This window comes from Parasteatoda tepidariorum, chromosome 4, assembly GCF_982258835.1.
Source record: "Parasteatoda tepidariorum strain Cologne lab strain chromosome 4, Ptep-v5.0, whole genome shotgun sequence".
Lineage (NCBI taxonomy): Eukaryota > Metazoa > Arthropoda > Arachnida > Araneae > Theridiidae > Parasteatoda > Parasteatoda tepidariorum.
Window position 1 is genome coordinate 73,662,095 of NC_141758.1, and position 12,937 is coordinate 73,675,031.

Here is a 12,937-nt window from a genome sequence, read left to right on the forward strand (position 1 = left end):
ATTTTCTAAAAGGCAACAAAGAGAATGTAAATTTCATCTGTAATGAACGTGATTTTCTTATAGTAAATTTTCTTATAGACATGATTTTCTTATGGGCATGATTTTCATATTTCCGTATAGAAGTAACAAATTTTTTTAATCAAATGATAATTAAGAACTTTTTTACGATATTACTAAAAATCCGATTTATAAAAATATTAAATCGCTGCTGAAACGACAAAATGTTTCATTAACTTTTTATGTCTTGACTTTTTTTTTATCAGAATGCTTTATTGTTTTTTTTTAACAAACTATATATTTTATCTGTAGTGAACATGAATTCTTTTGGGAATATCGAATTTCCGTATAAAAAATGATAACTACGAATGCAGTAGAAAAATCAACATAAGCGTGAGAAAACTTAAAATTGAAATGTGTATATATATGGTACTTTTGTATGTTAAGCTGCATATTTCAAAAACAATTTGTTTTCATAGCATTAGCAGTAGAAAAAAATAGTTGTCAAGCCTCTTTTTTCGGAATCTTTCATGAATACTTACGCTATTTTTTAACTACATGGCAGTATAACTATAACTAAAAATCAAAATAATAAAGGCATTAAAATCCTCGCAAAAAAAAAGTGATATTTTTCGTTATTATTTATAAAGTAATGAACAAGCTGTGAATTTCACCGGCAATAAACATTAAATTTTTAATTTCCATGTAAAATAATGACGCTCTAGAACCATATTCAAACGATTACTACAAACTATCAAACGACAACTGAAAACCGAATATTAAAAATATTAAATCATTGATAAAATTTTGAAGTTTTTTACATATTTATTTATTCATTATGATTTAAAAAGTTGCAAATTTCATCTGTAGCAAATCTGAATTTCTAGAGAATTTTAAATTTCTGTAAGAAAAAAATATTTTCTCGAACCGAAAACAAAAGATAACTTTAAATCTGAACAGTACAAATATTATATTCCTGATAGAACGAAAAATTTCTATATTAACTAAAAGTAACAAACAAACTGTAAATTTCACCTATAACGAACATATATTTCCTAGGAATTATTTTAATCAAACGATAGCTACAAACTGTAAAACTAATATATTACAAATATTATGTATTACGGAAAACGGTTATAAAAAATATAATAAATCACTGATAAAATGTTAAATTATTTATTTGTTATGATCTGAAAAGCAACAAACAGTATATTTGACCTGAATTGAACATAAATTTCTAAAAAATTTCGAATTTCTGTATTTTTTTTAAAACATGTTTTTGGTACCAAAATCAAACGACAACTACAGAATCTAAAACAATTACTTAAATATCCAAAGATTAAATAATATTACATCATTAATCAAACGATGAGATTTTTTTCTCGTTTTTATGTAAAGAGCAACAAACAAACAATAAATCTCAACTGTAGATAACATGAACTTCCCTTTTTTTCGGAACTTTTTTATTTCCGTGTAAAAATCATCTTTGCAAATCCAAAATCAAACGATCACTACAAATTCTATGGAAATGTTGGTCCAATTATACGAATTCGACCCTACTGTTATCATATTATAGGGAAGCATCACGTGGTAGAAAATGCAGGTAGTTTTTGTTTGAAGTTTCACAACAAAAACACAGGTAATTGTCTAAGGGGGGGGGAAGGAATTAGGAGTGATATAAAGAAGAGGATGCAGAACAAACCAGATGGGTGACATCCGTTCGAAAAGTTCCTATTTCTTTTTACCGGAAATAAAACTCTTTTTACGAATACAATGATGCAGGCGAAATGGATACTGAGAAAGAATGTTGGTAATCGCGAAAAAAAAGAGACGTTAGTTCTTTTTTTTATGTTATGGCATTTTTGGAAGTCAAATCAGAATATATAAATATAAAAGAGTTGTCGCGGATGTTTTTTATTTATTGATTGAAACAATTTTTTTTATTCTGAATTATGTATTGGAATAAATATTCAGAGTTAAACGTGAGTCAAATGCAAATAGCAAAAAAAATTTTTGAATAAATCAATTGACGTACTTGGATATTTTATCTTCAATTGGCAAACCATTGGTGACTACTTTGGAGTTTTTCGCTTTTTTCGAAAATTTTTAAAAAATATCTCAGAAGTACGATTTTGAAAAGATTTTTCGTTCTAAATTTTCAGTTAAAGATATTTTTGGAAGATGCATGAGACCATGTGTTTCTTTTGTTCATGTCTGCTCTTTTAAAACGTTTTATACTGGGCATCCCTCTCAATTTTTTTTCTATCTTGAGCACATGTAAGCAAAACTTAGTTATTTTTTCCTCTCATATTCTAAAAACTTTACAGAGTCAACTCCATGTCTGTTGTATAATCTCTTCCCCTGTTGTATGTTGTTACCGCTGTTGTTTTTTTTTCCAAAAGATTTTTATTGATTAATTAAGATGGTCAGACGATTTCAAAAAATATATTTACAAGCGTTTTAAAATGATTTTAATTTATCCCAGTTCATTATTCTATTTAATAACTTTTCATAAAATGAAAAAGTTCTTCTCCTTTGTAATTACACGCACATACTTATTTTTTAAGTAATAATAATAAGAAGAAGAATACAAAAAGGTAAATGTATTTAAAAGAATTTGCGCGCCAATTCGAAATCTTTAAATAAATAAATAAAATAGCTTACCTTTCTTTCTCCTACAAAAGGGAAAAGTACTGAATTTACTTTATATGATATTGATGTCTAATTTAATCCGAAAATTTTTCGGAAAACGCCCTTTTTTTTCTTAATAAGAATTTTTATAAAAACAGCTTAAAAAGAAATTTTTTTTAAATTATATTTTGAAAAAGCGAATAAAATTAGCGGTCATCATAAAAAATATACGAATGGATAAAAATATGAAAACAAAAATTTGTTAGAGCACTTTTCATCTTTTACATAAAATGTTGTTTAGGAAAAAGTATTATTCAGTGAACAGAAACTATAGGTATTTGTTTCCTATTTGCGTAGATGAAAAGGGTTTAGCAATTTGATAAAAGAAGCAATTTATTCATGGTTAATTCGCGTAATATTTTCAATAGTACAGTTTTTGTTTTCTTTTAATATCAGAGATTTTCTTTTGTATAATTAATTGGAATGGATATCTAAACAAAGAAAGAGTAAACTTTTCACTACATGCATTATTTACGCGTGTTATCAAGGGAAGTGAGCAATTTTTCTAATTAAAAGTTACGAGTTTTTGGAACGAAATAACTGTTCAAAAAGAAGAACAGTATTTGCTTTTATTTACGCTTAATCTAGTATATGAATATTCTATTTTTTTTCTTTTATTTAATTAAAATATTACAAAGCAAACAAAGAAACTATCATAATACTCAAACATTTTGTTTTACTCGTTCCTTAATCCCCTTATATCCCCTTCTCAAATTTGAACCTTTATAATAATGATCGTTTTCACATTATGTTTAAAAAATATTGCTTTTTTAAATATATACTTATAGGGGGTGCCCCTACTCACTCCATTGATCAATCCCTGTGATAGCTTCACAGTCATTTTTTTTTAATTTACTCATAATTTTTTTTTTATAAAAGCTGACGTTTTTCACAAAAACAAAAAATATTTTACTAATAAAATGAGCAAATAATTATAATTTTATTTTACTGTACATTTTATTAGTACGTTAATCTTGATCGATTACCATGATTTAAAGAAGAATAAACTTTTCAAAAAAAAAAAAAAAAAAAAAAGAAGAAGAAAGAAACGATTAATCGCGGGTTTGCTGATCATGTGATTATGTAAGAAAAAATAGATAGAAAGTTATTTAACTCGTTAGCGTGATACTAATATAACAGTTAAAATCAGTTAAATATAACAGTTAAAATCGGAAACAGTTTTTAATCTTACTTTAATGACCTTTCGTAAATTTCTAAACATTTGAATAACGAATGTTTCAATTAAATTTGCACCTGGCAATATCTAATATTTTTTTTTGTTGCTATTTTCAAATTCAACTCAGCTGTGACATTATGAAAATAATATTTCGATAAATAAATATTCCTTCATAAATGAAAAAATAGTCTTTTTTCAGAGCATTAAAAGATAAAAAATTTCGAAAAAAGTACTTAAAATTGCAATAATTTTTGAACAAATTAAAATTTAGAAATAATGTAAAGCTTCCTAATAAAAATATCATTTTCTCACGTCAAATGTGAACTCTATCGTCGCCTACCACGGCCCCCAACATTTTTAGAAGTATATGTCTTTACTGTCGCTTACGATTTTTTATTACAGATAGAGATATCAAGAATATTCGATGAAATTATGTCTGCATCAAACAAAACAATTTCCACTATCAACAAAGAATAGAGCGTCGCTATCCTGCAAGGTGACCTAGGTTCGAATCCCATTGGTGGTTGGTTGATACGAATTATGTTCCCAGCTTATAATGAACACCGTGATGACATAAATTACCGTCGGTGGTACACGGATCATGGTTTAGAATCCCCTTGCCTTCGGAATAACCGTGGGAGGTTTTTGTGATTTTCCTCTCTATGTAACGCAAAAGCGGGTTAGTCCTATCAAATTTGCTCTCCCCGTTGGCTAGTTTGTCCCAGTACTTGATCCAGGAGTTCCCTCGTCTTCTGGGTTAGGTTCAAAATGACATGGCTATACTGAGTTGAATACTGATAGTCGTAAACTTAGAATTGGGTCAACTGTTCAGGGCCGCTTATAAAAAAATAATAAACGAAGGAATAGTCTCATTGGCTCAGGGGGTATAGCATTTGCCTCCCAACGAGGTGACCCAGCCTAGAATCTCAGAAATGTAATCCTTAAAAAAACTGATGGCGAGTTTGGCCCAATGCTTGCTCCAGAAGTTCCTTTGTCTTTTGGGTTTAATTCAAAATTTACAAGACAACGGAGTTGAACATTATTAGCTGCAAACTAAAGGTGAATCGTTTGCTCAACGGCAATAATAAAAATCATACAATTTTACTACAAACTTAATTATTACAGCAATGTAATTAATAACCCATAACTACTTACGACAACTATTAGTAGATTAATTATTGGCACAATATTGCATGTATGGGGTAAAATCAAAACGCCAGAATTTAAACACACAACAAAACAAAAACAAAAAAAAGAAAAAAAATGGAATCCCATTTATATTTGTTTGTTTTTATCTGAGTGACATTGTTTTTATTTTGGTTTACGACATTTCCTTTGAACACTCTAAACGATTCCGCATTATTGTTGGAGTCACGTTCTAACATGTTTCAGGAGAATCCGTTGCTTATTTGACACTTTTGAAGCCTTTTCGAAATGTAGACAATGTGGAACATTTTTTTATATCGTTTTTAGAGGCCAAACTACTTTTCCCTTTTACTATCTTTAAAAATTATGCTATAAATCACATGACAAGAAAAGGGCGTGTCCATTATTGAAAAAAGTTTTTGTCTTTTACTTTCAATGAAAGCTACATTTTATCCGATGTTTTTTAAAATTATATTTAAAAACAAATCAAAATCACAATTCTAGATAGTAAGTTAGAATTTATTATTTTTAATAAATTACTGCTTCCAAAATTAACTGATTTTCCGTTTAAAACTTTTAAATATTTAATGCAATTATCAGCGTTTAATTACATGGTAAAAAAGTAGCACTAACGATCATTATTTATTATCATCATTATTTCATTATTTATTATTATTATTATTATCATCATTATTTATTATTATCAATACAGCTCTGTTTCTAATTCAATGTTTCATCCAAGCCGTGTACTACATTATAATATTTACGTATCTGATGCTTTTAATACCGCCTCCATTTATTTCTGTATCAAATATTGATTGTAAAAAGAAGGAAAAATATATCGTTTTAGCAACCAGTTCGAAAATCAAAGTTTTAAAGCAAAATTTAGAGAGCTGCATCATATTTTGAAAAACAAACATGACGTGCAAGATAAATCATTGAGAAATGCACTACAAAATTTATCTATGAAAAGTGATACACTGCAGAGCAGCATGGTTAGTCAAGCCAGCAATGCCAGCAGAATTCGTATCGAGACGACATCGCTGGGATTCGAACCCGAATTACCTTATAGGATTGCGAGTGCTCTATCTCCTGAGCCACCGAGGCTCTCTCGGATTAGATAAATCAAATTGAAATTTATTCTATATGATTCTCAATTTAATAATTAAAATTTTGATAGACACAAAGCGAAATCGGAGTAAATAGTTTTATTTTCTCAAACCTAAGGTAAAAAACGAATCAAGTCACAATTAAGCTCTATCCTAAAATTCCTAACTGAAATTGTAACGTTAATAACGTTTTTCGGAGATCATGTGATCCCCGCTTTCATTTTAAGTGTAACAAAATTAAAGATATTAATATTTCACATTGCGATTATTGTGATCAATCTGCTATAGCAGTAACAGAAAATATAAAATTGAAGTAACTTAAGAGGAAGCTATAACAGAGGAGAAATTTTTCATGACCTATTCGTCTCACCTCCACTTGTTTAAAATTTAATGTGTAGTGAATGCAGGTAAATCTAGATTAAAACTTGAAGTTCTACCTGAATCAAATGTTATGTTGATACCAAAATGCAAACAATTCATAGCAGGATAACTTTTTCATTACGAACTCTAAGTAATTTGAATTAATTATTTAATTATTATTTTTAATTGTTTTTTATTTTTATTTAACAGGCTGCGTAGCCAAATTATTCAACAAAAAATAAGCACCTTTTAAGAACTTTTCAAACACTCGAAAAATATTTTTAAGCACTTTAAAAAAATATCATTAATTAGGCAGGGTTGAAAAGTTTTTGACAATTGGTGGTTTTATCTTGTTTTAACCATCATGTCAACAAAAAAAAAACTTTTGGCATTGTTTTTGACAATTGTCAAAAATCGTGAAATTTTGAATCGGGTAAAACGAATGACGTTTTCATAAGCTACAGACTGACAATGTGCCTAAATAGATTGGGGTTGAAATAATTGTGAAAACGTTGAATAGAACAATGTGAACTGTGTCGTTTTGAATAATTCGAAGTGAAAATCAACATAGTAAGGGAAAAATCTCATTTAGAAAAAGGGAAAATTAAGCACCTTTTGAAAACACCTCATGAAAAAAGCACCTTTAAGGGCTTTGAAAAAACAAAAATCGAAAATAAGCACCTTTAAGCACTTTTTAAAAACGTTATGCACCCTGTTTAATTATTTATTTATTTAGATAATTTAATTTCCATAAAGGGATTTTCTCTTATTATAGCGTCTTCTTAACATGTTCACAATAACAAAAAAAAAACAAAAACAATATGACAAAAAGATGCTAAAGAACACAGCTTTTATTTGGTTAGTTATAGTAAAGTAAAAGAAAAAGAAAGAGAGAAAAGGTTTAAAGAAAAAATAAATAATGCTTACAATTAATCAATAGTTTCTTTTTCCTAAACTTTTTATCGTGTTTTATTTTTATATAATGAAATTCTATTCAGGTAAATCTTTGTATATTTATATCTTTTCATCATTAATTTTTTTTTACTTATTTTCGCAGACTAATGGAATTTCCTCGTAATGAAAAAGGACAAAAGCAGCTTGCTGATTAAAGAAATTACTGTATGTGTAAAAGTATCTGTGAAATGAAAACAATCAGCTGATGATATTGATAAAAGGATGTGTTTAGTTTTGAAATACAAATAAATTAAGTAAAAATAATTCGTATTTAATGTAAAGAAGTAAAACAAGAAACGAAAAATTTTCCATTGGATAATTTTATCGAATTTTGTCTTTTAATTTTTTTGTAAGTATTAAAAATAAAAAATAATAATTTTGAAATACTATTTACAAATAGATAAAGGAAAAAAAAAATAATTATGTTAAATTTGGTTTTAAAAAAAACCTAAAGCTAAAAACAATGAAAATTCTAGAAAATTTTTAAAGATTGTTATTGCATTACTTTAACAATTTGAATTTTTCCCTTTACAGTGAATTTAAATTTTTGAAAATTGATTGAAAAAAGAAACCTGTATGATTTATCAGTCTTACAAGACAGCATCATTGTGTTAACGTTATGATAAGTATATACTATGCTTTAGTATCAAAAAATATATTTTCCTTATTTTGCGAAAATAAACAGTTTTAGTGTTGTAGTTTTCATTCAAATTGCATTATTTTTATTCAAATCAGAACGTATAGGTATTATTTTTTGTATTCGAATCCTATATGATGAGTTTTTAAAAATTTTATAATTAAATAACAGCAAAACTAACTATTCTTTTTTCCTTTTTGAAATATTAAAGATAAACTATGCCTTGAATGATATTCAGGACATAGACTTGAATGACATCATGATTATATGACTCTATAGAGCAGATTGATTATAGGAGTTTGTCGAATCTCTCTTAACAAATATGATTAATAAAATGTTTGTAAGTTATATGCGTTAATAACACAAAAAAATTGTTTTTTCATGTGTTTGATTTCTTTATTAATCATTAAATAAAGAAATCGTTAAAAAATTTAATACATAAAATAAAATAAAAAATAAATTTAAAAAACTATTTTAAAATGGGGGAAATTAAGGATTAGACTATAGTTGCTGTCATGTTACTTTAATTTTCGGCGAATTTATTTTTAACGATTTTGCTTTCATCTACCATGATTGAAAAGTATTTAAATTTAATCAATACATTCAAGAAAAGTAAACATTATAGCAAAAAAACCAGAAAAACTTTTTAGGAAATTTAGCCATAAGATTTTCAGATTTTTTTTTTTTTTTTTTTTTACTTATTTAGTCACCATCAACGGCAATACTTAAGGGTCCCCTCTGACGTCATCACAGCGCTATTCTTAAAGTTCTTCTCACCCAAAACGCAGCAGCGCTCTTTAACAGCACTTTCACGAAAAAGTCAGTCGAAACTGTAAATTTGAATAATTGACTCTCTGCAGTTTATAATATAGCGTCTCTTATAATTTTGATTACTTTTATATGATAATATTTGCTGTATAATATTAGTATAATGCATAATACTTCGCTACGATTTATAGTTCCAAAATTGAGGTTTCTGTATCATTTAAATCGAAATTATTGAAATAAGATAAGAATGCGTAAAGTTAGGTTAATGTTTAAATTTTTTTTTTCAATACTATGCATTTTTTGTCAGAACATAAGATTTTCTAATCAATTCCAAATCTTTTATCTTAGATTTTAATTCTATTTACTAATAAAAATTATTCCTGTGAAATTTTTGTTTACTCTTGTTTATTTTACTCTGTTATATGCAAAATTCTATTAAAAACCAAAATAGGAAAAAATCTACGTTAATTATGCTTTCTCGCATTTATTCTTTCATTAGTTTAAAAGGGTGCATGGTGCATGTAATTTATATAAATATAAATTTTATTCAGCAATGAAATTAATTTTTAGAGAATAAAAAAGGTATGGAATTGAAATATTTAAAATAAATCCTAATTTACTTAACATAATGTTTTTTAACTTTCATTAATCCATAACATCCTTCAAGAATTAAGATCTAATCTTTTTAAGAAACTAAAATGAAACAAATAACCAAATGACTATAGTAAACTTCATAGAACAAATTTAAAATAACAAGAGAAAAAAAATCAACTAATCAGTGAAATCAGTAGTTTAGCTTTTTACCACAGCGCGGCACTAAAACCGTTTGGGGATGAGTGTAGCTATTTCGCTGCTCTTTAAGAAGAAAAAAAACGCGTTCCTTTTTTAAATGACCTAGCATTAGAGCGGAAATTCTCTCTGTGGTTGGCACTTTCAAGTTCAAAAAAACGCTATCCTTCATTGTAAAAATTTTGAAAAATCGTTTGCTCAGCTTAGGCGTGCTTTTTCTTACAGAATCTCATAAGAGCTCCTAGTTTTCGTAAATCATATTTTTTACTTTATAAAGAACTTCGTACTATTTAGGATCAAGAATTCTAAATTTGTTTTTTGACACTATTAACTAATTTAATCTTCACAAATTATTGAGAAAATATAAACACAATTAAATTTATTATTTATAAACTTTTATCCTTAATTTAAAGGATTTTTTTTTAATTCTCTAGCCATAAAAATTGGAATGTCTGTTTGTTGAGTTGTTCTCTTTAGGGAATGCTATATTGCGGGAAAAACTTTTCATCGCAAATTCTATTTAACTTCCGTAACTAATTTGAAATTCAAAGTACGTACGTTTATTTTCAAGCAAAGGATTATTCTTAGTTTTTGAAGTTATCAAACACTTAATTTTCTATTCAAATACTTTCATTATTCAAAAAATATTGAAATGCTTTAAATTATTTTTAATTTTTAATGGGGAATACTTTGCAGTATGATTTTTTTTTTCGAAAAACAATATCGGAGTAATATCTATGGCAACGGCATACTGTGACACAACTTGAGCTTTATTTTTCTGGAGAAAATATTTTTTATTTAGAAAATCCTAATTAATGTATATTGTTTATTTGACATTAGTTTGCCTTTCTTTCTTTTTTTTGGACATTAAGTTGCGTGTAAAGAAACTAATAACTGAAACCTTTATTGTATAGTCGATATAAGTGGTTTGTCTTTTCTCAGACTAGCATTGCATTCGCTGAAACTAACTAGTGATACGTTTATTGTCTGTTCATCCTTAGAAGTTTGTCTTTCCTTTAATGGGCATAACATGCAGTGAAACTAACTAACGAGATCTTAATTGGCAGTTTCTCCTTAGAAGTTTGTTTTTCCTTTAACAGACATTGCATGCAGCGAAATTAACAAATAATACCGCAAATGCAATTTCGTTTTGCAAAGATTTTGGTTTATTTGTGTTAACCTTGACATATTTAATAAAAAAGTATCTTCCAGTTTTCACTGAAAAGTTACGTAATTTCAGAAAACTTTTGTTCAACAATATACACATTTCAGAACATATTTGTGAAAGTACAAGCTGAAATCCATAATCAGAAGAAAAAAAATTCAGTCCATCTTACACGAATGAAATAAATATTTAAAACGATTACAAAAATGCAATCCATCTTGCACGAATGAAATAAATATTTAAAAGGATTTTAAAAAATGCAGTCCATCTCGCACGACTGAAATAAATATTTAAAAAGATTTTTAAAAAATGCAATTCATCTTGCACGAATGAAATAAATAATTAAAAAGATTTTTTAAAAAAAATACAGTCCATCTTGCACGAATAAAATAAATACTTAAAAAGATTTTTTTTTTTAAAAAATGCAATCCATCTTGCACGAATGAAATAAATATTCAAAAAGATTAAATACGGTTTTCAGATTTTATGTATTTATTTTTTTATTTAGACCTTATTAATTGCAGGAACATAAGGAGGAACTGGCGATTAGACTTTAATTGCCAGTTCCTTCCTAGAAGTTTGTTTTTCCTTTGATTGACGCTACATGCAGTGAAACAATCTAGCAATACCGCTAATGCATTTTTTTAAATAAAGATTTTAGTTTATTTGCGTTAATCTTGACATATTTAATAAAAAAGTATCTTCCTGTTTTCAATAAAAAAGTTAAGTAATTTCAGAAAACTTTTATTCAACAGTGTACATATTTCAGACCATCTTTGTGAAAGTATAAGTTAAAATCCATAATCAGAAAAAAAATACTGTCCATCTTGCACGGATGAAATAAATATAAATAAATATTCGAAAACATTCAATATGGTTTTCAAAATTTATTTATTTATTCATTTTGAGGATTATTAACTTCTAAAACTTTCATCTGATTTTAGTAAAAAGTTCAATCGCATATAGCATTAATATAAATTCAATTGCGCATAAAATAATTTTCATTACCTTTATACCCTTTTTTAATTAACTAAATATATTTTGGTATTTTTTAATGATAAAAACAGACTAATAGTTACTAAAAATATCTGATATATATAGATTATCGGAATTACATTTTTATTAAGATATAAAATCCAAAAGTAGTTTAACCAAAAAGTTCATTCCTATTAAAAAAATTTATCAGCAATTGATTTCGAAAATTAAGGAAATATCAATGATAAATAAACTGTTTTTCTTAAATCTTAATGACTGCAAATAAGTGCAAATTTGAAAAATTATGGTTTGAAAGATTTTATGTTTAACGCAGAAAAAGACACCGGCGTATTATGCTGTAGCTCATAATTATAATTAATTTAAATGCTAAATGTAATATTTTTCAGATATTTTGATTTTATTTATACAAAATAAACTTCAAAGTTTTTAAATTTAATGTTTTTTTAAGTCTTTCACAAATGCAATACATTTTTTCCTTTATAAAATCCATCACATTTCTAAGAATAAACTATTGATAAATTTAAAAACGAAATTGCTAAAAATATATTTTTAAAGTGATATATTCGTAGTAATGTAATGAATTACCAATTAAAAATATTTTTTTAAGATAATTTAAAAAGGAAAAAAAAAATTATTCACAATCTACAATTAAAATTATTTTCAGTAAAAACTTACCTTAGCAACTTGCAGAATCCAAAAGAAAATCGTTACTGCAAGCCATTCCATCCTGCGAACTTTCCTAAATAAAAGCCATAACCGACAAGTTCCTGGCAGCTTCAAAGTTTATTTTCACCGCAAAGAGAAAAACGAAAACTATACATCAAAACAAATGCTTTAAAAAAGTTTTCTGTTCCCCCGCCCGATATCAACAACCTGTTGAAATGTTCTAAAATGCGGCACCTATGAGAAGAGCACCCACACCAAATGTCACGTTTCAAAGATTTCCCTGTAAGGCTGAAGGCAGGGAATTGTTTTTGAGTTTAGGGAAAATTTTCATGTTTACTCTTTCAACTATGGAAAATCAGTTTTTCCCTGTGATAAAGAATAAAATTAATAACTTCCAAAATTCTTATAACAACCAAATCTTCCTTCTAAATCTTATATAACAACCAAAAATTTTTATTGTAAGTTTCTTTACCGCATTTTTG

The 12,937-nt window shown here is 26.9% G+C and overlaps 1 protein-coding gene across 1 annotated transcript in view; it reads right to left on the minus strand.

Annotated features, from left to right (window-relative positions):
• LOC107451138 (A disintegrin and metalloproteinase with thrombospondin motifs adt-1) overlaps positions 1-12,718 on the minus strand; it is a 51,087-nt gene extending 38,369 nt beyond the window's left edge. Inside the window, exon 1 of the mRNA XM_016067142.3 lies at positions 12,465-12,718. Within this exon, the coding sequence (XP_015922628.1) occupies positions 12,465-12,515 (51 nt within the window). The 5' untranslated portion in view covers positions 12,516-12,718. The remainder of the gene's footprint in view (positions 1-12,464) is intronic.
• Between the last annotated feature and the right edge of the window lie 219 nt (positions 12,719-12,937).